The sequence below is a fragment of the Nestor notabilis genome, unplaced genomic scaffold (assembly GCF_000696875.1).
Source record: "Nestor notabilis isolate BGI_N333 unplaced genomic scaffold, ASM69687v1 scaffold12501, whole genome shotgun sequence".
NCBI lineage: Eukaryota > Metazoa > Chordata > Aves > Psittaciformes > Psittacidae > Nestor > Nestor notabilis.
Genome location: NW_009914263.1, coordinates 42,190 through 63,746, shown reverse-complemented (window position 1 = coordinate 63,746; position 21,557 = coordinate 42,190). Strand labels below are relative to the sequence as shown.

General features: G+C 38.1%; 1 protein-coding gene across 1 annotated transcript in view; it reads right to left on the bottom strand.

The window, feature by feature from the left end:
• The window catches only part of MYPN (myopalladin), a 48,301-nt gene that overhangs the window by 15,144 nt on the left and 11,600 nt on the right, over positions 1–21,557 (bottom strand). The window contains 10 exon segments of the mRNA XM_010023570.1: positions 6,602–6,749; positions 9,042–9,629; positions 11,891–12,260; positions 13,001–13,117; positions 15,139–15,162; positions 16,132–16,273; positions 16,481–16,552; positions 17,766–17,819; positions 18,107–18,121; positions 20,679–20,800. Coding sequence (XP_010021872.1) covers positions 6,602–6,749; positions 9,042–9,629; positions 11,891–12,260; positions 13,001–13,117; positions 15,139–15,162; positions 16,132–16,273; positions 16,481–16,552; positions 17,766–17,819; positions 18,107–18,121; positions 20,679–20,800 — 1,652 coding nt within the window.

The window sequence follows — 21,557 nt, the reverse complement described above, 5'->3', positions numbered from 1 at the left end:
AGAAAGTTAACCCTAAAAGGGGTGGGGGGGGGGTGAGGGAGGGAGACATGGAGGTCAAGCAAGTTCTAGTAGAAATGTGGAAATTTGGGGCACATGGAGAAGTGAAATGCAACTTCTCTTCTGGTGAGCGATATAGTTGTAGGGCGCTGCTGCATGGCTATAATTTGTCCAGTACAGCAAACAAAATCTCTCAATGCAAGTCATTTTGAAGGTACAGAATCACATCATTTCCTCTCTGTGACTGATCTGTTTCACCCCATCATAATTTTTTGAGCACCTAACAGCAAGGCACTCTTCAAGGCAGGACTATTACCTGCATTTTATGTATGAGAAACTGAGGCCTAAGGAAGCTGTGCAACCTGATAAGGTAACATAGAAAGTCTGTGATAGAGCAATGAGTTGTATTGCTCTATCACAGAGCTAGGAAAGAAAAGAAGAAAAAAAGCTAGATCTTGAGTCAAGTAATCTAGCTCCTGGGCCATTCTGCTACCTGTAACCTTTTTGGAAAAAAATGGGAATTGCATAGCTTGTAGTAATTCCTGTAAGTTTCTTAACACCTTTGGGTGTGAATATGAATTCTAAAATCCTGCATCTGTTGAGGTTAAAACCTATCTTGCTGTTGACTTTAGCATGCTAACAGTTAGTATCAAAATAGTCTGACATTAGCATAGTAACCCATGGAAATTACCACAAATAGAATGGCTAGAGGAACTTAATTTGAATGTTGATTCTCATATACTGTATAAAAAACTTAATTCTGTTTGTCACTCATTGCCAACTCCAGACAGATTTCCCAATTTAATCCTAGTTTAGTAATTTTTATTAGATTGGCTTTTTGGCAGAGACGCTATAAATCTAGTTGACAGTTTATCTAAGAACTGACATATATTGCATCTCAATGTCTGTTCCCAAGCTTTAACTCTCCTTGGCTTTAAAGTGTAATCTCAGCTACTCTTGACTGAAATCTCCTGTTTGGATTCTCTCTCCTTTCCCTCCCACCTCCCATTTCAGCAGTGCAAGTCAAAAACAATAGATCTAATGTGCATGCTTTTCTTCGTAAGTCGCTTCAGTGACTTATTTCCTGCAGATGAATTATGTTGGGCCATCTTACATGGCACAATACATGAATATCATGCTAACCCTGTGTAAACACAAAGCCTTGAAGAGTTTAGCAAGTCATCTTTGGTACATGGATAGACAATATCCTAAATACAGTTCAGCTCTGTGACTGAGCAAGAGGAGAAGAGAAAAGCAAGCAGATGAGGTTTGCATCTCTAAACTTCCACAGACGTACCAGCTGGAGCGAATGGCTTAGGAGTGTGTGTGAAAGCATGAGGAGCTCAGGTTCCCTTTCCTAGGTGATCAGTTCTGCAAGCCAGGACCCTTACCAGGAAAACCTGTCTGTACTTTGTTGTTGATTAGATCTAGATCTTGAGAAGACAGCTGCAAGTGGTTGTTCATCTATTCATTCCCATCATTATTGGGAGTTCATACCTATTAATATCAAGATATGGTAGTTTGTCTTGGTCAGGTTCTTAAATCTCTTCTCACTTCTGGTACAGAGCAAACAAGCTTCTGTGAAGACTTCTTGTGACTTAATTCCCATCCTTAGTCCAAAACTGCCTACATTTGCTGACCTTTGAGAGATGATGTGAAGCTTGGGTTTGAGCAAGATTTTTGGAGTGACTGAACTAAGTGTAATTCTTGTTCTCTGGGGAATAGAGTTCTTGGTGAGTCTTGGGACCTTTCTGAGTCTGACTGCTTAGTATGGGAATTGAGAGGAGGTGATTCTATCTGATCAGTGTTGCAGTGTTAGTGGCCGGTGGGATGAGTTGGGTTCTGCATATGACTTTACAGGCTGTGGTTTTTAATGATCTAAAAACTTTTAGACAAACCCTGCATCTCTTCTACTTTGAAATTTCTTCCAAAACATTCCCTAGCAAACCCAAAGAATATTCATGTAAGGGCTGTGCATAATTTTCTAAAAAGCTGTAGATTTACTCTTTGTCCTGAAATAAGGCAGTGATCATGCTGCTGTCTGGGTCTTACATAGGACACAACTGACCAGCATTGCCACATTATATTCTTCGTAGTAAATGACACAGATATGTGAGCATAGTCTGTAGTTCTTATAACCAAAAGGTATAAGCCAGGCTCAGGTACTTAACTCTCCTTTCATTTATTATTGCACAGTTAATTCCTTTTCTTTATTACTGTACAGGATTTTGAGGCTTAATTATCTCATTTTTCTATTTTATATTATTTGCATAGCAAAGTTTTGAGGAGGTAATTAATTAATTTATAAGGTTTGCCCATAATGCTGAATTTCTTCTATTTATAGTCCTGTTGCTGAAGCCTGCAAATATTTTCAAATACCAGGGTAAAAGAATCAATTTACATTACACATTTATATTTTTTTCCATTTGCCAAAATCCCCTCAAATTCTATGTCTGCCCTTTTCTCCCCACACATCTTTTTGTTTCTACATGACATATTCTAACTAAACATTACCAAGATAGATAGTTTACTTGTAAGGAAGATAAAAAGCCCAATGGACAAAGCTGACAGATTTGGGGAAGTGGAGGTAACACTGGCTGTACTCTTCTTTCATCAAATGGTGCAGTAGCCCAGACACTCACTGAATTTATGAGACTTGGATGCTTTATCTTACAGGATTTTAACCTTAGTCCCCAAGAGGAAGCTCTGAGCTCTATGCTAATAAAACATTATGGGGCTGGAGTTTCACTTTGCAGATATACTGAAACATCCACTACAGCAAAGACAAGAATCCAGGTGTTTGACCTAGCTCGTAGGCAGGAAAGTGATTATCTTTTTCTTTCTCTGTCTCAGTCTGTCTCTGTTTCTTTTCTCCAACCTAAACTGGAAGAAAGGATTCTAGCAGCTTCCTCGAACAATCCTAACCAATAAGCTGAAATGCTGTCCGAAATGTCCTGCTAAAGGAGGGCCTGTTCCATACTGCCTGAAAGGCTTAAGTTTCATTTATTAGGCTGGAAAAGGTGAGAGAAAGGCTCAGGTCTCCTGTTAGGGGAGCTGTTCTGAAAGGTGGAGTTTCCAGATTTTTATCCTGCTGATTAAGAATGCTTAATTATTTGTGCAACATGTACCAACAGTACATGTACTCACTGGCAAGGAGTTATGCTGTCCTTATGGGAGTTATGAACTGACTGTCTTCAGGCTGAGGAAGAAACTATGTCTCCTGTATCCTGGGATTTGTCCTAACCTCCTTCTGCAATTCCATAGAGCTAATCCTCATTTAGTGTATCTTCCATTTGAAGGAACTGAGCAAATCTGATTTCACAGCTACAGGTCAGGCAGGGAAGGACTTGGGGGTGTTGGTTGATGAGAAACTGAACACGATCCAGCAGTGTGCGCTCACAGCCCAGAAAGCCAACCATATCCTGGGCCGCATCAAAAGAAGCGTGACCAGCAGGTCGAAGGAGGTGATCCTGCCCCTCTACTCTGCTATCGTGAAGCCTCACTTGGAGTATTGTGCACAGTTCTGGTGTCTCAACATAAAAAGGACATGGAGCTGTTGAAGCAAGTCCAGAGAAGGGCCACGAGGATGATAAGAGGCCTGGAGCACCTCCCTTATGAAGACAGGCTGAGAAAGTTGGGGTTGTTCAGCCTGGAGAAGAGAAGGCTGTGTGGAGACCTCATAGCAGCCTTCCAGTGTCTGAAGGGGGCCTACAATGATGCTGGGGAGGGACTCTTCATTAGGGACTGTAGTGGTAGGACAAGGGGTAATGGGTTCAAACTTAAACAGGGGAAGTTTAGATTAGATATAAGGAAGAAGTTCTTCACAGTGAGGGTGGTGAGGCACTGGAATGAGTTGCCCAAGGAAGTTGTGAATGCTCCAACCCTGGTGGTGTTCAAGGCCAGGTTGGACAGAGCCTTGGGTGACATGGTTTAGTGCGAGGTGTCCCTGCTTTTGTGGCAGGGGGGTTGGAACTAGATGATCTTAAGGTCCTTTCCAACCCAAACCATTCTATGATTCTATGATTTAACTGAACCACATTTTTTTCAACACTCCTAATTATGACGAAATTTCACCTGGCAATATAGCGTACTATCATCTGCATGACAGGTCTGGTGTGGGTTTTTTCCTGGTAAAAATGACAGCTTGTTATTGCATGTACTTGATCAAAGTTGCAGCTAGAATCTTAGCAAAATCATATTTGTATTTCTGTCAGCACTGTGTGATTGTCATAGCTGTAGAAGACCAGAGACTAATCTGTTCTGTCTTGTGCAACATCAGCAAAATTACCAGCTATGTTCTGATTCTGTATTTCTTTATTGTTGGTGATGAATGATGTACTGCATGAAACAGAAGGAGTACATCTGGAATATTAGATATCATGCTGAGCGCATAATGCTGACACTTAGGAAAATCTTGACTTGTAAGCTAAACATTTTTCATATGGAAGTCAATGATAGATAATAAATAGAGCACCAGGATGTAAATCACTCATGTTCATTACTGCGCTTTATATAGTAAGATAAGACAATACCAGTACTTTAAAGCACAGACTTGTCATCTGCAGCTTTCATTCTGGATGATCCATAGACGTTCTGCAGGTATTTTAACTGAGACCAAATGCTGCTATTGAAATATGGGGTTACAATACCATTCTCTAAATAAAAATACTCTATAGGACACATTTTATGTGAAGAAATATTTAAAATGGCATGCAGAAAATGCAAGGAAGCCAACACTTTGAGATTCTTATTGAATGTTGTACTCCATTCATTATGCAGTGATCTCTCACACAGAGGAGAGTTACATTTGTATTTATGAGAAAGTGAATAAAGAGCCCCTCCCTCCCATTATAATAACCAATTTAATGCAGATGTGCTATATATAGGATCCTTTTTAATTCTGTGTTAACTACAAGAGGAAAAAAACAGGACAAAATCAATGGGTGTGAATCCAGTATTCCAACATACTATTCTCATGATATTGATTGTTCTAAAAACAGCAAAGCGGTAGGAATTTTGGAAAATACTATGCATTCTTTCATCTCTTTAAATAATCACTGCTTTCACTGAAGAGAAAACTCAGACTTGAATTTTCTTCAGTCAGTCTGGGCAGTGGTCTTCTTGGATGCGGAAAAATAAAATTGGAAGTGGTTAAAGGTGGGAACTGTGGGGAAAATGAGGGAACTTCTATTGAGCAATCCTAAAATTGTTTGCCAGTTCGTTTTCATTGACATTCTAATTACCATAACAATTAGAGATTTGCCAGCTTTGAAGTTTTTCAGTGTTTGGGGGATTTCAGAATCAAGATTTTCATTTGGTCTCATAGAGAATAGCAAATAAGAGTATAAATATATAAATAACTTTTGCTGTCAGCAGATAACTTCGACACTAGTAGCGGTCATTGTTTCTAAAGGGGTTATCATGCAGCTAAGTCAAAAGACTGATTGGTATTTCACAGTAGCTCTCTAAATAATTTGTCTTATTACCATTGCAAGTACAAATTGTAACACTTGTGATTCATCTGCAAAACATACTGCTTGCCAGTTGTTTTACTCAAAGTGCTTTGGCAGCATGATCTGTCAGAAAGAAAGGTCAACAGCAAAATCAAAAAAACCCAGGGATTACACTGCAGTTGTCCACAGAGGGTAATTTGCTCCAGAGGCTCCATGGCTTTTTGCTTATCTTTGCATGTTCTCTGTCAAAAGGGCTAACAGACATTGTGAAAACTTCCCTTGTCGATGACAGATCAGGGTAAACCATTATTTGCTGCATTAAGCCTGAGCTGGCGGGACAGCAAGGTGAGAGCAGCATAATCACCTACAGACAGAACGGCTACCTAGCTGTCCTTGGTGTGTCCTATTGTTATATGAAGGTGGTTGAACCTGATTTACAGTGATTTCAACCTCAAAACATAATTTCATTTTTTGGTTCCTCTTTAATTTCATAGACACTGACCAGATCTGGTGAATTCATTTATTCCAGTTAAGAATGAACTGATATTTAGTTCTTTGAACTCTGGAAAAGGCTTCATATTTTGCTAAACATTACTAATGCCTAAAGTCTGGTATATGCCAGTAACAGCTACCAAAAACTTTGGTAGGTTCCTAAGAAGTCCCTGGCAATACATGCAATTTGGGAGATTTTGAAAAATAAGTTTAATGCTGAACATTGAATACTGCATTTTAGTTCAACCGAAGTAAAAACAGAAACCTTTTCTTAAACAATTTGATTACTTCTTAATGTGTGTTAAAAATATACAGTATATGGATGTCTATGTGTGCAATGAGTTGAGCAACTTGTGAAGTGAAAAAATGAAATGCAAGGTACAGAAGCCTCCATGAAAAGAAGGAAGTTTTACATTCCTACTGGTCTCTAATAGAGATGGTCAGAAAAATAGAAATGCTACTCAGTCACAAAGTAAACCCTTTACAGCTGCAATCCGTCATACTATTTAAAGCTTGTTTGCTATTCCAAACCAGTACTTACCAAAAAAGCTCACTCTGCAAAGTACCGTAGCAGCTCAAACTGCACAAACAACTTTTGTTCCACAATACATGTCTTGTTCATGAGTGAAATTTATTTTAATAGCACTCATTTTTCTTACCTGCTGACTACTTTGTTGATTAACATCCTCTCTGAAATGGAGTTTTCTTTCCAGGTCCTTCACAAGTGCAGCTTTACTTTCCCGAATAGAATCATCTGTTGCTAATGGCAGAGGCTTCAGATTTTTCTTTATTAATCCCTGGGTTGGGCTATTAAAAGAAAATTCTGATACTAACATGCAGCAACCAGTATGTATTTTTTTTGTCACCTGTGTGATATGAAATGTTACACTTCAGTTGTCTAGAGGAACGTGTTATTTATTTATGTACGAGCCAAAGCACAATATGTCGTTTTATTTTTCTTATACTATTTTAAAGTTGCATCCTATTCCCATGCCAGTAGGAATTAAGGACGCACATCTGAAAGATAACAAGCATTGTCATACTATTATAAGCATCTAAGTTCCATTTATATTTGTCCTGGAATAATGATGTCACAATTAATGGTAAAGAAATGTGTATGGGTGTTACCTTAGTTGTACAATTTGTACATTTTACTGAATCAGGCACTAATTATAAAGTTAATACAATTTCTCATTGATCTTTATCACTTCATTTATCATTTTCTCTTCCCATGAACTTCTTTCATTTTTCTCACCCTTTTATGGCACCTAACATAAACAGTTCTTTTTATTTTTATTTTATAGATGTAGTCTGTTTAATTTTAATAAGGTTTGAGAATAGTTAAATTATTAAATAAGACTGTGCACTGCTGAAGAGAGTTTACTGCTGAAGCACAGCATTCTAGTAGTTCACCAGGAGCTGGGATCTTAGTAACAGGGTGTCTAGGTAAAGGGCATAACTGATGATTACTGTGCAAGATATTCTTACTTCTGTTGTTCTGCAGACATCGTGATCTCACTGCTTTTGTAACCAGAATTATTGTACTTGATAATGCCAAAAAAGGAAACTGAAACTTAGTAGATAGTCACAGATTAGCACAAATACCATTCAGGTTCCTGCCTCATCTTTTGTGCCCTCACTTTGACTCTCTCCCATGTAGAGATCTAGATTTGAATCTCAGCACGATAAACTCTAGTTATGTGGGAATTCATCTCTGGGCTGGGACCCAGGAAAGGTGAAATAAAGAAAACAATATTTAACTACTCTACATACTGTAAGGATGTATTTGGTAATGCCTGTACAGCAGTTAGAGAACGTAAAGCACTTTGCAAGGGTTAAATGTCATTAATGCAAAGAGAATAGGCCTTGTGCATTTGTGCACCAGCTCTGAAGGGGAGGTGAGGGAGAGGATGAGCAGTTGCAGTTGGTTTCTGCTTGCTCTTGCAATACTGTGAAAGCAGGCCCAGGGCTTGAGTTGGCTATAGTTAAAAGCTTCACTGTGAACACTGTGACTTTGTTACATATGCCTGCTCATGATGCCAGGGCCACGAAGGTCTCCAGGCATGTGCACAGGGTGATGGCAATTATGTGGCTCTGCTGGGCAACTAGGAAGTCTGTGAGTAGGAGTGCAAGAGTGGTTTGAAGACAGGATTTCTTGGCACAAGGAGTGGTGAATGTTATGTACACAGGAACACATTTTCTAATTTGAGATCAGTTGATGTAGTATCAGGAAGATAGTTAGGAGATTGTGACTTACTGATCGCTGTCACTACCTTTAAGTATACCATTGGTAAAAGGGGCAAACATTCCTTACTTTGTGAAGAATTTGGAGTTCTACGGATAAAAGTTACATCAGTCTACTCATGCTAGCTGTGTTAACACATGATTTACATGGTCCACAAAAGGGATGATAATTTCAACTCTACTAGTAAAGAAGGAACTCTTAAAGTCACAGCCTTTCTAGTACATCATCGTCCTTATTTGCTTGTATGGTGGTAGCCATTTCATCACAGAAATCATGCTGACTATCAGTTAAAATATTTATGTGAAAATAATTAACTCTCCTGAGATTTTCTGGTGGATTTTAAATATAGAAAATACTGTAGCCAGAGACCTTTACATAGGTTATTTCTTAGATTTACCTGGACTAAAAAATAACATAGATTATGAGGTATCTTTTACAACTGTATTTGTTGCTTACAGTAGATAAGAATATTTTTATAGCTCATACAGGCAAATAGTCTTAGAGTGACCTACCCTGCAAACTTACGAAATCTCTTTTCTCCCACTAGTACAGTCTTATGAATCTCTGAGCCCCCAAATTCTGGTATACATCTGTTTATAAACTCACATGTCTCTATGTTGTATTTATCTTACCCTTGATGCATTTTATTCTAGAAGTTACTATCTCTTTCTTTCTTAACTTAATGTAAAGTTTAGATTGAAGGACCAGAATATATGAATAACTTGCTTTTTGATTTTATAAATGACTTGCATTTCAGTAAACTCCCCACTGAACCCTTGAACAGAAATACATCTTAGTTTCCTTTATGCATGTTTCTTGTCTCTGCTTCTGTGCATGTGGTTTATGCTACTTACGTGGTTGGTGTAGATCTGGGCAGTCCCATAGCATTGGTTGATGGCACAGTAGGAAGTGAAGGAAGAACAGCACTGAGGAAAGCTACAGGATTCTGAATCCGGCCAGTTGGGGAGATGGGAGCAGGAGTCACACTTTGTGGCTGAAACTGTTTTACACTAGATGTAGAAAGAATTAATGGAGGCACCATGGATTCTTTAGGGCTTGGTAGAGACTGTTCAGTTTTGCTTGTAAACCCTCCTGAAGACCTTGATTGGACAGGTGGAGGATTGCCTGTAAAATTTTCTTTGTTATTTGTTCTTTGAGTTCCTTGAGGGATGTTGCTGAATGTTGTAACTAAGAAGCTAGAAGAGGAGCTGGTAGGTGGTGTGGTTTGTGGTGGTGGGAGTTGCTTAGGTCGGGTAGAGCTGTAAGGTTGAGAAGCAGAAGCATTGCTTTGCTTGTATGTAGTCGAGGTTGACTGTTGATGAAGTGAAGTAGCAGAATTCAGTAAAGCTGAGTTAAATGACAACTCTCTTGTAGATGTCTGGTGCACCTGCTGTTGTTCAAGCAAGACCTGGTTGTGGAGCTGTTTTAACTGGGTCTGATCACTGCATAGGAAACAAAGATGAACAAAGTTGGTCATGAGCCCTGAATGTGCTGGCTAACTACAGTTCCATTATGTGAATTGTGATACAGTAAGAGGTATGGGAAACTGCTACGTGACGTATTCTCTAACATTATGAGGAAAGCATAATATTAGTTTGCTACTAAAACAAGCTTTTCCTTCTTCTTCCATTCTTTGCCAGAGGCACAAACATATTTTGTATGAAAATGATTTGACTGAAGATGTTTCTTACATTTTGACACATGAATCATAGAAACATTGAATGGTTTGGTTTGGAAGGGACCTTAAGATCATGTAGCTCCAACTCCCTGCCATGGGCAGGGACACCTTCCACTAGACCAGGTTGCTCAATGCCCCATCCAGCCTCACCTTGAACACTTCCAGGGATGGGGCATCCACAGCTTCTCTGGGCAACCTGTGCCAGTGTCTCACCAACCCCATAGTGAAGAATTTCTTCCCTAATATCTAATCTAAATCTACCCTCTTTCAGATTAAAGCCATTCCCCCTTGACCTATCACTACATGCCCTTGTAAAAAATATTTAAGGGACAGCATTGTCATATTCTGCTCTTTGTCACTTTCATACCTCTCTGCTTGTGTAACTAAGAGTAGGATTTGGTTTACTGGATTCTCAATGAGCATTTGTAAGCCAGGCTGTAGTTACTTAGCTGCTATTAAAGTGGGTTCTGAAAGCAGCATTTTGGCTAATGAGCCTTTGTAATAATCCACCAAAAGAGATATTACCAATGTAGTTTAAGGAGGTGTTGGCATTTGGTGACAGGCAGGAGTGCAGTTCAGAGAGTACTTGCATTTCATGCAGTGCACTATCTACTGTATATGTCTTCAGGGCTTTTTTTACTTTGCAATTAAGGAAAATTATTTTACCTTGTCAAATGATTTATTTAGTTATTAAGTATGTGGAAATAGAGCACGTGAAAAGCAGGCTAACTTCCCCTTTGAAAACCAAAGCCAACATAAAGAATATGGAAAGTTATAATGTAATAAATAGTTGAATATTAAATAACTATTGTTAAAAAGTGAAAAATGTAAAAGTAGAGACCAACCACAGCTGGTACTGATGAACCAAATACATGAAGTCAAGAGAAATTCTTTTAAAGAATTATTTTTTCTATAATGTATTAAACAAAAATCACACTGAAGCTAAAGATGACAATGTAAAGCTTTCCAAAAGTAGCATGTTACAAACTTAGAAGTTGTGCAGTCCTGATTTTGTGTCCTTCATATATACATGTGCGTAATAATGCACTCCTTTGTTATGTTTTCTTGGGGAGAGAAATTCTGCCTTATGCAAGCATTGGACAACTTAAACACTGCTTCTGTCCCCCCCCTTAAACACACCATAGCTCTGAAAGTGTATAGAACTGTGAACATGGGCTTAGCAAATTAAAAAACAACTGCTCCAAGTTCTTCCTGTGCTGCATGGCATGTAAGTTCTGGCTTGTAATGTTTATGGTATGAAATTACATCCCTGCTTAAGAGTACCAATTAATTACTTTATAAAGTCCTTCCTGAGCCTTAAGGAAGAAATGAAATTAAGGACTCTGCATGCTTTTTGTTAAACTAGGTATGGGAGGTTCCAAAAATGCTAAAAAGGTATTTCTTAATAAACTGCAGTGTGAATTCCATAAATTGTCCTATAAGAAAACTACAGTACTTAAAATTTCCCCTTGAGCTCACAGTGCACTAATCATGCAGGGCTTTTTAGATCAAGGGTTTTCACATTATCAAACATTTCCAAGTATTTATCTGGTTTAGGAGTAGATTATGTTTGTGAGACATGAAAGTCATGAGGTCTTGGGGTCTACAGTTGCTAGTTAGCTGCTACCCCATGCTATGTGTAGACTGAAAATGTCTGGTCTTGGCAAAATTGCATACCCAGAATTGAGTGAGATACATTTGAAAAAACTGCTTTTATTTTGCCTGAATAAAATCAGTGCTGTCCATCTTTTGTTTGCAGCAGAAAACATAGTGGAATTAAAGAAAATTTCAAAGGGAAAACATTTCTCTTTTAAAATTGGGGAACAGCTTTCACAAGAGTGATATACTGAAAAAATTATCTAGCTCTGTTTTCTATGCTCTATGTTTCTAAGGCCAGCACCAAGTGATAATGACTGTCTTTCTGTTCTGCATTTGATTTTTTTGCTCTAGTGCAATAGTGTGGTGTTCTATGAATACTAAACAATATCAGTGATGCACCTGAGAGTTAGAATCCCTTTTACTTACAGCTTTGGTTTAGCCAGTACTGGAGGGGGTTCCTTGGATGGCGATGTTGGCTCTGGTATTTTCATTGTCTGTCCATTTATCGTCTCTTGGAAATAGTTGGGTCTGTTTTGGTTTGTAGCACCAGGTCCATCTTCTGATGATGATTCACTTCCTTTATCATCTTCAGGCAGCTTGAAGTGCACCCTGAGACCTATCTTGGAACTTGATCTGGGTTCATTGTGGTTCACAAGAACACCTTCAAGTTTAGGTTTTGGGGTTTGATTTACTACACGATGGGAAGGAGTACATGGGGGAGGTTGATGTTCAGCAGCAATTAAGTTGATTGAGCTCATTGTGTGAAGGGTAGCAGCATTACTACTGTCTTCAGATGCTGAAATGGCAAATATCAAACTTGTGGTGATACGTAAACCCCATAAATTATAGTGAAATAAGATCACAAAAGTTACAGTTAAAACTCACTCTGATGTTCTTCCAGCTGTTGGAACAAGTTGTTTAACCTATTTGTTTAGCAACAACTTCCCTTAACGAAGGAATATTGTAAAGGTGGGGGAAAAAGAGGCACAGTTCTTATTTGGAAGATCAAGCAGTGGTCTTCAGCTGTGTCTCCTGTGAATTCCACTAGCATCTTTGAAATACAAACTTTCTTTTCAGAGAATTCTCTAACTTTTTCAGTCATGAAAAACACTGCCAGAACTTGAGCTGAATTGGAGTCAACTCACGCTATTCTTTTTTATATACTTTACTTTGGTCACTTAAATGCATAGTGCCTTGGCAGCTTAAATGAGGTAGGCAGTATGACAGAATCTGTCTTGAGGTTTCCTCCTTTGGGCTCTGCACCAAAGGGTTATTGAAACAGCTATCTAGACAATCCACAGAGATTCCAAAAATGGCTATTTCCCAAATCTTGAGGTCAGCAAGATCTGTGTTTTTGGAAGGGCTGTGTGTGATTCATTCCCTAATGTTCCTTGTTCCTTCACTTTTCTAATTGGGGAAGGGCACTTTGAAAAGACATAGCAATCTCTATGTACAATAAGCAGCCTGGACTGCACAGAGCAGCAGCCTGCTCTGGTTACATTTATTAGCAGGCAAAAGACTAAAACAAACTCTTACCTTTGACAGTTAGATGAGCTATACTAGATACTGTGCCGTATTTATTGCTTGCAGTACAGGTAAAACTGCCAGAATCTTCTGAAAATACTTCAGCGATAACAAGAGTACAAATTTCCTCTGCAGAGCATCAGAACAGTATTATTACTTCAAGTGAACATGCATTGAACAAACACACAAAGCCTTGACTACCCTTGGGGACATTTCCTTAAGTTTTCCACCTTGCTTAGTTTGATTTTAGTTTCATAATCAGTTTTGGCAGCTTTTGTTGTGCAGCAGCTGTTATCAGCATTGTCTGTAGCAACTGGTACCCTCTGTGCTCCAGCATGCCCAACAAAAGTGAAGAACAGGTGTCAGCAGTGTTTGGAAGACATTAGAAAATATTTTACCTAACCACACAAAGTACAGACTTCCTTTCTGAAGACCTTAAAATTTAATGTGGAGAAACACAGTGTACTCTATATTCACAACTCAATAAAATATATGTTTTCACCTCTTTGCAAATTGAAAGATTAGTTATAATTAACCAGGAACGATTCAAGTGAAGTCACTCTGTAAGGTGAAATACAAAACATGTATGTATAGGCTGGCATTTTCCAAAAGTACCAGTGCAGATTTGCAGGTAGAGGGGATTATGCTTCTAGAAAGTTGCATTTTCACTTTTTTGTGAAGAAGATTAATGGGCATCAAAAATGTGCTAGCAAAATTGTACTAGAAAAAAATTGAACTCCATCTTGAAAAGTCAGTCTGGGGCTATAACATTCCTGTCTGACCAGGATTTGACATGTCTGGGCAGCAATACCAGCTAATAATGACTTATGGTGATGGGATTTTAAATCTTTTGTTTGATTGGGTAGCTAGGATGGGGAGAAATTTTAGCGTCAGAAGTGTATGTAAATGAGGGCTGATAGCATTTCTTCAGCTAGTCAGTGACTGTTTTGCTACCATTTTGCAAGAAACGTTCCTAAAACCCTACAGGATTAATATCTTAACGAGTATTTCTGTGGAAGACCATACTGCACATAAACTCGATTGTTTCATGTCATCAGTGAGGAAAATCTAGTAGCAACAAAGAGATTATTTGCTAACAACTATAGGAGAATAATAGTTTATTATAGCACTAGGATTATAGAACTAGTTTAAGGTATTATAGTATCTAGTTTATATACTTGGATTTGCCAACCACTGCATGCATGGAAATACAGATTCCTTCTGAATCAGCAGCAGGTGATGAGGCAGTGACAACTGCACCTAACTGATGACCCTCTAAAAATTGCTTCACATTACTCAGCAGTGATGCCACTGGACAGTAAAGGAACAGCATTGGTGGCTTCTGGTAGAAGCTCCATTTATTCATTCCTAGGTCTTGGAGAGAGACGTTGCAGTGAGGAAGTTTCATTCAAGACATTTTTGGGAGTAAAAATCTTTTAATAGGGTAGGGAGAAGAGTTATGGAAGTTTATATTCCACAGGAATTAATAATCATTTGGTAATTTTCTGTCTTAAGAGGGGCAGCTTTACATTTTTAATAGTGAAAACCATAATGGGGAGAGTGATTGTAATGGGGAGAGTAGTAAAAATCTGTAAAGCTCCTTTGCTCAAAATATGCAGAGTAGCCTACATGCTGCTCTGATCCATGAAATTAGCAACTCCAGCCACTTTTATAGGATTTGCTGATATCAGGGGTGGAACACCTGATGTGATACTCTCATATTACGCTAGGAGAGAGCAAAGGGAATGGCTGACATGGCTAAATGTCTTATGCAATGTTCCCTAACTGGTAAACCAGATAAAAATAGCTCAGTCCTACATCATCTGGTGTACTTATGAACCTCAGATATACGGGGGCCCTCATCCATTAATTTTGTAAATCTTTAGCTCGTAAGATGGCAACATTTAGGTTCTAAGTTAGAACTGGGTCAAAGAAGAATGGAAATACTATTTTCTTTAAAAATGATAGAATTAATTCAAATTACATGTTTATGGACCAGTCTAGAATGACATGCATCTTACAAGTAGCTATAGAATGTGTGAGAAAGAAGAACTTACGTTAATTAAATTATGGAGTTTAATTAGTATTTTGTGAAGTTAAATCACCCATTTGTAAAATCAAAAAAGTATGAGCTTTTTGATGATCCTCACCTGGTTCAGCCATAGATCTTGGTTCTAAAGAGAAGAAGAGCAGAATTAGAAGGTTGAATTACTACTTCCTTTTGTCAATGATATTTCTTTTTCTTAAGCACTAAATACAAAGCTTGATCTTCTCAGCATGATGGAATACTCCTTTTGGTGCAATTTTCCATTTAAGGGCTGGTGAAGGCAGCCAGGCCTTGTGCTCAAATGTATGTCAAATCAACCGAACAATATGAATGCTTATGAACATTTTTGAGAATTTATGAATAGGAAATAAATTCTGCAAGCAGTTGGGTTGTTGGTTGTTTGGGGTTTTTTTTGAAATCTTAGTACTACTTTATTGTGTCTTGAAGACAATTTCTGAAACTATAACACGATGAAAACAAGTTATGATAAAACATTTTTTCCTTTATGTTTAATTTCCTGTGGTATTTAAGGAATTTCTATTGAGTTTTAGCAATTATAACATGCCAGTGACTTACGAGAAAACTGCAGATTTTTTGACTGCATTTGAAAATTAAAGTAGAAGTATATGTTTACAACCTAACGTATATCATGTGCACATACATATGTAAGCATGCTAACGCGTACATCAGGTTACTTTTTGTGGATAAATAAGCAATCCACTGCCCATAAGCTCTGTTGTAATAGCACTTGACTATAAGATGAGGGATTTATGGGCAATGGAGCTTTACATAAATGATGCAAACCCAAAAACAAACATGAAAATTAAGTCTGGATTAGAAAAGGATATTGAAGTGGCAAAGGGATCAAAGCAGAAGGCAAACCAACTCAGTAGTTTGGAGAATCTCAGACAAATGCTACCTGTGAATATGCTGTTTAATTCATCCACAGTTTTGCCTTCTGGAACCCAGATATATTGCCATAATATGGCTTATATAGTTCTTACTATTGCAATAAGAAATTCAAAGTGTTGCTATTAGCAGTTTTGTTGCTTGCCTATATTTTATTAGACACAGTATTTCCACACAAGAAACGTACTTTTCTGTAATATCCTAAAATCTGGAGAATCTTCTATCAGTGTTCCTTCTCTATACCATTCAACCTTTGGGGAAGGAGCTCCTTTCACCCGACATTCAAAGACCACAAGCTGCCCCTCAGAAGCTGAAATATCCTGTAACATCTAATAGAGAAAACGAATAGACAGTCAGTAAATGTCTTATTGGTCTGGAAGTAATACTGATTTCAGTAAGATTTCATAAAGCCGCTTAATCCTTGAATGGCTTAAGAAATGCATAATTCCTTTGTTTATCTTTGTTAGAAAAAATTAATTACCTCTCAGTACAATTAATTGGCCTCTAGTTTTCAAATATGTCATAGAACAAATTACCTTTGTAAATACAGGAGCAGCAATTATAGGTCTTCCATCAAGTCCTTGCAAATAGTTAGTGGGGCTTTGAGCCTGCAGATTGCAAAACATCATTTGATAATATTTAGGTGTGCAGTGGTTATTTTTCCATATACAGAAGAAACATGGTGTTGGAATGACACAAAAGAGATTCTGGTGGGTGAAGTCTAAGGCAAAATATTTAATGCAATGAGAAAAAGTTGCTCTATTGTAGGCAACTGCTAGTGATCTTCCTCAATGGGTTACTGCCTGAGTAACAATGCTCTTATTGCCTTATTGAGTAAGTCATGACAAGGAAAACTTCACTACAGCATAACATCTTTCCTTAATACTTCACTAAGGCAGATCTGTGTAGGCTGCTTGGTGGTAGTCCCCTCTTAAAACCTCATACTTACAAAATATCTGTGAATGTTAATAAGGAAAAGTTAAGTCAAGTCATGTGTGTGACTGGTACTGTAATTCTCCTTTGCCAAAACCAAATAATTTCAGAGGTGAAATATGGCCCTATTGATCCTACTCAGCGAAATCAGAATGAAATTATTCTCCTGGAAAACTTCCTTATATGACTTGATTAATAGAATTTTCCATTGTAGTGAAATAGAATCTGCCCCAGAACAGCAGAATTAGCACTTCAGTATCTCAGGAAACATAGCCAAATTCTACAGATGGTGTCTTAAAACCTAACAAAATTAAAAGTGATGATTTTTGAGATAACCACCACTCTGGACTTGAGCAACCTCTGTCAAAATGGCATAATGTCACTAAGGCTTAGTTCTGTTCTCTTTATAGTCAAAAATAAATGTGCTTTGCTTCACCTAGTCAGTATCTGTTTACTGGTTGCCACCCAATTCTAAGCTGCAAACATTGAAAAGGCAGTGTGAAGTGCCTCAGTTTTATTTTTAAGAAGATATGGCTCTTCTTTCCATTAGGAAAAAATGCACAGTTATGAATATTCTGATAGTTTGCAGCAAAAACAACTTGAAATGCATGTTAACATTAATTAGAAACTCTTTGATATGGATATTAAAATGTTACGTGTAAATAAGCATATCTACATATAAAGTAAACATAGTAGGGAAATCATTCCACTTAAAATAAGTTTAATTGAAAGAAAATTATTTCAAGTGAGTTCTTGAAAGAGGTAGAGAGGGAGAGGAAAATGTTATAGGCTGCCGCTATTGAAAGTGGATGGGTCAGTCTGTAATGAGAAGAGGCCCGTGAGCTGAGTTACACATCCCAGTGCCCTTCATGGCATGCAGTCTCTGACCTGCTGGATTGCACAGATTCCCACCGCTGGCTGAGCTAGCAGCAGCTGCTCCTTCTGCTCATTGCTGCAGAGATGCCTGTAACCTGGGGATGAAAGGTTCCCTTCCCTGTGCCAGGTGCTAAAGGTTAGCTAGTAGGCAGAACATCTCTTCTGTGTACGCAGCTACTGTATGGCAGTAAGGTTCAAAGCTGAAGTTCATCAGCAAAGCAAAAACTAGAAAATGTGTGGGTTCTGAGTCACAAACTGTAGAAGAAACACCTTTTTAAGAGCTTGCTTTTGGTCCTTGAAATTCACCATATTGTCTCCCCTACCTGATTAACTGATGTTGACACAGGCTGGACAGGTACAGACACAGGCTGAGCCACAGCAGATGGTGCCTTGGAGGTCTCTAGATGCTTTGTTGCAGTTCTAACAGTAGGAGATGCTGCGTTCGAGAAGGTGTCAGCTGGCTTTGGTTTGCTGTGGAATATTAACCAAAAACAAATTCTCTAATTGAAAGCTAAAGCTATGTGTGTGTCCCTTAGTTATGTCTGTCCCAGTTACATGTCAACCCCAGCTTCACTTCTGGGATTGAATTCCAATTGATCTAGACTGCTATGTACTCCTAGGTAAACTGTATTTTATAAGAATCAGGTTGCATATCTTGCCATTCTAATCTCTCATACGTAGCTCCGTTACACCAAGTTTAATAAATGGCCTGGATTAACTCAACTGTGGCTTGAAAGCTACTGTTACCAGCTCTGAGCAGCATGAGAGAGCAGTGCTAGTGTCTCAGAGGACAGTGCTAGTTTCCCTTGCACTGCTCCCTGAACTTCTATGAAGATTTGGGCCTATAAGGTAATGAAAATGCTATGGTCTACTAGGATACAGATTCAGTAATTTACTGCTGAAAAATAAAAACAGAAAGGTATGTTTTCTGACCAACATACCATGCAATTTTGGTAGTGTACAGGTTGTCACGTCTTCACTTCTAGGTAGTTTCTATATAGAAGTAAAAGAGTGACCCTATTTTTTTTTACTGCTAAGTGAAATAATGCAGACAATGAAGAGATGAAAAACTTTTAATTCAGTTTGAGCACTGACTGCTCTGGAATGTATCACAGGTCCCTGCAGAAAGCCATTCTTGAAACCAGAGGAAGCCTTACTAAGAAAGAACATACAGTTATGGTGATGACTGATTTCTCTTTTAAATTATGAATTTTTTTGCACCTGTTCTTACATTAATTCCCTTTAATTACAGGTGTTCAGATTCATGTGACAACAGCTGGAAGCTAAGCAAATATAAAGACACTCTGATTTATACCCCAAACTGATATTTCGTAATTCTACCATGTGAGGACATCCTGCTACAATGTCAGAGCAGCATTATTTTTTTCCCTAAAAATTACTTCACAATTTAATGAGGTAAGCAACTTAAAGATGTCATCAAGTGATCAGGATCATAGTCAACATTACATTAACACCTAATGAGATGAATAAGAAAATATGTTATGCCAGAAACACTTGGAAAAATCTGAGCTAAAACTATGAAAACCTTAGCAATTCATGTAAAAACCTTTGAGATCTTCTTGATCTCAAGTTTTACATTAAACTCTTACATTTATCGAAGTCCGTAAACGAATACAATCTGGAGTATGTTATTACTCTGAAGTAAAAATCACCTAAGACAGGATTTGCTGTTAGCGTGAGGCCTTCAGCCAAACACACTCAAGTGCTTTGTATTTGCATTTTAAAAGAAAATGGCATTTGTAACGAGTATGAAGACAGGCTGAGAAAGTTGGGGCTGTTCAGCCTGGAGAAGAGAAGGCTGTGTGGAGACCTCATAGCAGCCTTCCAATATCTGAAGGGGGCCTACAAAGGATGCTGGGGAGGGACTCTTCATTGGGGACTGTAGTGGTAGGACAAGGGGTAATGGCTTTAAACTTAAACAGGGGAAGTTTAGGTTAGATATAAGGAAGAAGCTCTTTACAGTGAGGGGGGGGAGTCACTGAAATGAGTTGCCCAAGGAAGTTGTGAATGCTCCAACCCTGGCGGTGTTCAAGGCCAGGTTGGACAGAGCCTTGGGCGACATAGTTTAGTGGGTAGTGTCCCTGCTTGTGGCAGGGGGGTTGGAACTAGATGATCTTAAGGTTCTTTCCAACCCTAACTATACTATGATTCTATGATTAATAAATAATGGAAAAACGAGGATGCAAGTCTGTTCAATTAAAATTTCCTCTTTATAATGCACTGATTCCTTTTGAGGTTGAATTAGTGCATACAAAGGAGTTCAAAATAAAAGACTGATTATTTTAGTTTTCAACCAGCCTGACTTCCTTTGAGTTCACAGAAAGACTTTGATTCTGAAAGATTTGATCAGATTCTAAATGCATGGGGAATGGATTTCATTTAGGAAAAACAAAATTATTTCCCAGGTTTTAGATTACGTCTGACACCTTTATTTTGATAATTAACTAGTCTTTTATGCCACCATTTCAGTTTGCATTAGTTCATATCTATTAATTTCCTTATCTTAAATCTAAATAATGCATGTATAGCCATCTTCTGCCAAAAACTTCATGATATACCATACTTTCATGTAAGAAATCTTACTTTGAAATTGGACACCTAAATCAGCATTTAAGATGGGTCTTAATCTTAAGATGCCATCAAACGGCATCTGGTTTAGTACATTAATTTTAGTAGTTTAATCTTTCAGGTAACATATTTCTCCTTATGTTTATATTTAATATTAAAGTTTAAATTCTTAACCCAAAGTTGAAGACGCACAAGCAAATGTGTAGTTGTTCCATACTATTTTGAAGCAAACAAGCAAACACACAAACAAAACACACCCAATCAAAACCCAAACAATTCAAGCAGATCCCAAACAAAAGCCTAATGTGTTGGAAGTTGCAAAATATTAATGGAAACTGAAATGTCTGTGCTTGTGGGATTTCTAAATTGTAAGAGATATGGAAGATGTAATTGATTTTCAACTTACTGATCCATTTCGTCTTTAATTATTTCACCTTCAGAATCAGAAGAAGAGACTCCTGTGAAAAAGAAAAAAAAGCCAAACACTTAGCAGAGGAGTTTTGGGAGTAGTTTATCTATGAATTATACAAACCTTTATTCATATTTCCTATAGACATTCTAAGGGTATATGTCATAAAGCTAAGCCAAAACAAAAAATCACATTGCAGTGCAAATGAACCAACATTGCATACTGTGTGAGATGCAGAACTGCTATTGACATAAGGCAAATTTGGGATAAAGTGTGACTGAAATGAGGAAAACAGCATCCAAGAGTGAATGCATACCTGGGTCTACCCAGATTCTCTTTAAAATGACACCAGTAGGTTTTAGTCTGTAATTTTTGTTGTGAATCACATAAGACTTCTTTTTTCTCTACTGGCTAAAAAAAATAACTTGGGGGGAGGGGAATATAGCTACTGCAATGAAACTAGTGCCTTGTAGCACAGTTTGGAGAAGATACTAGCTCAGTTTACTAACAGCTGTCTTTCTGGGACATTCTACACTTCTGATTCAGCTTTCACTGCATTTGGAATTTGCATTTTCTCTGCCGTTCCTGCCAGTGAGCATTTCCATCAGCCGTGGCTTCCATCCAACATCCTCTGAGTTAGGTAAAAGCAGGCCTTGGCCCCAGTCTCGAGAACCAGTAAATCCCTGCCAAGTCCAGACATTTATAGCATCTATTGTGCAAGTAAAATACCAAATTGCTGGCATATTTATTTTCTTACAAGGTCCCAATAATAAGTTATGATGAAGCTATGCTATATCTAATTTGGA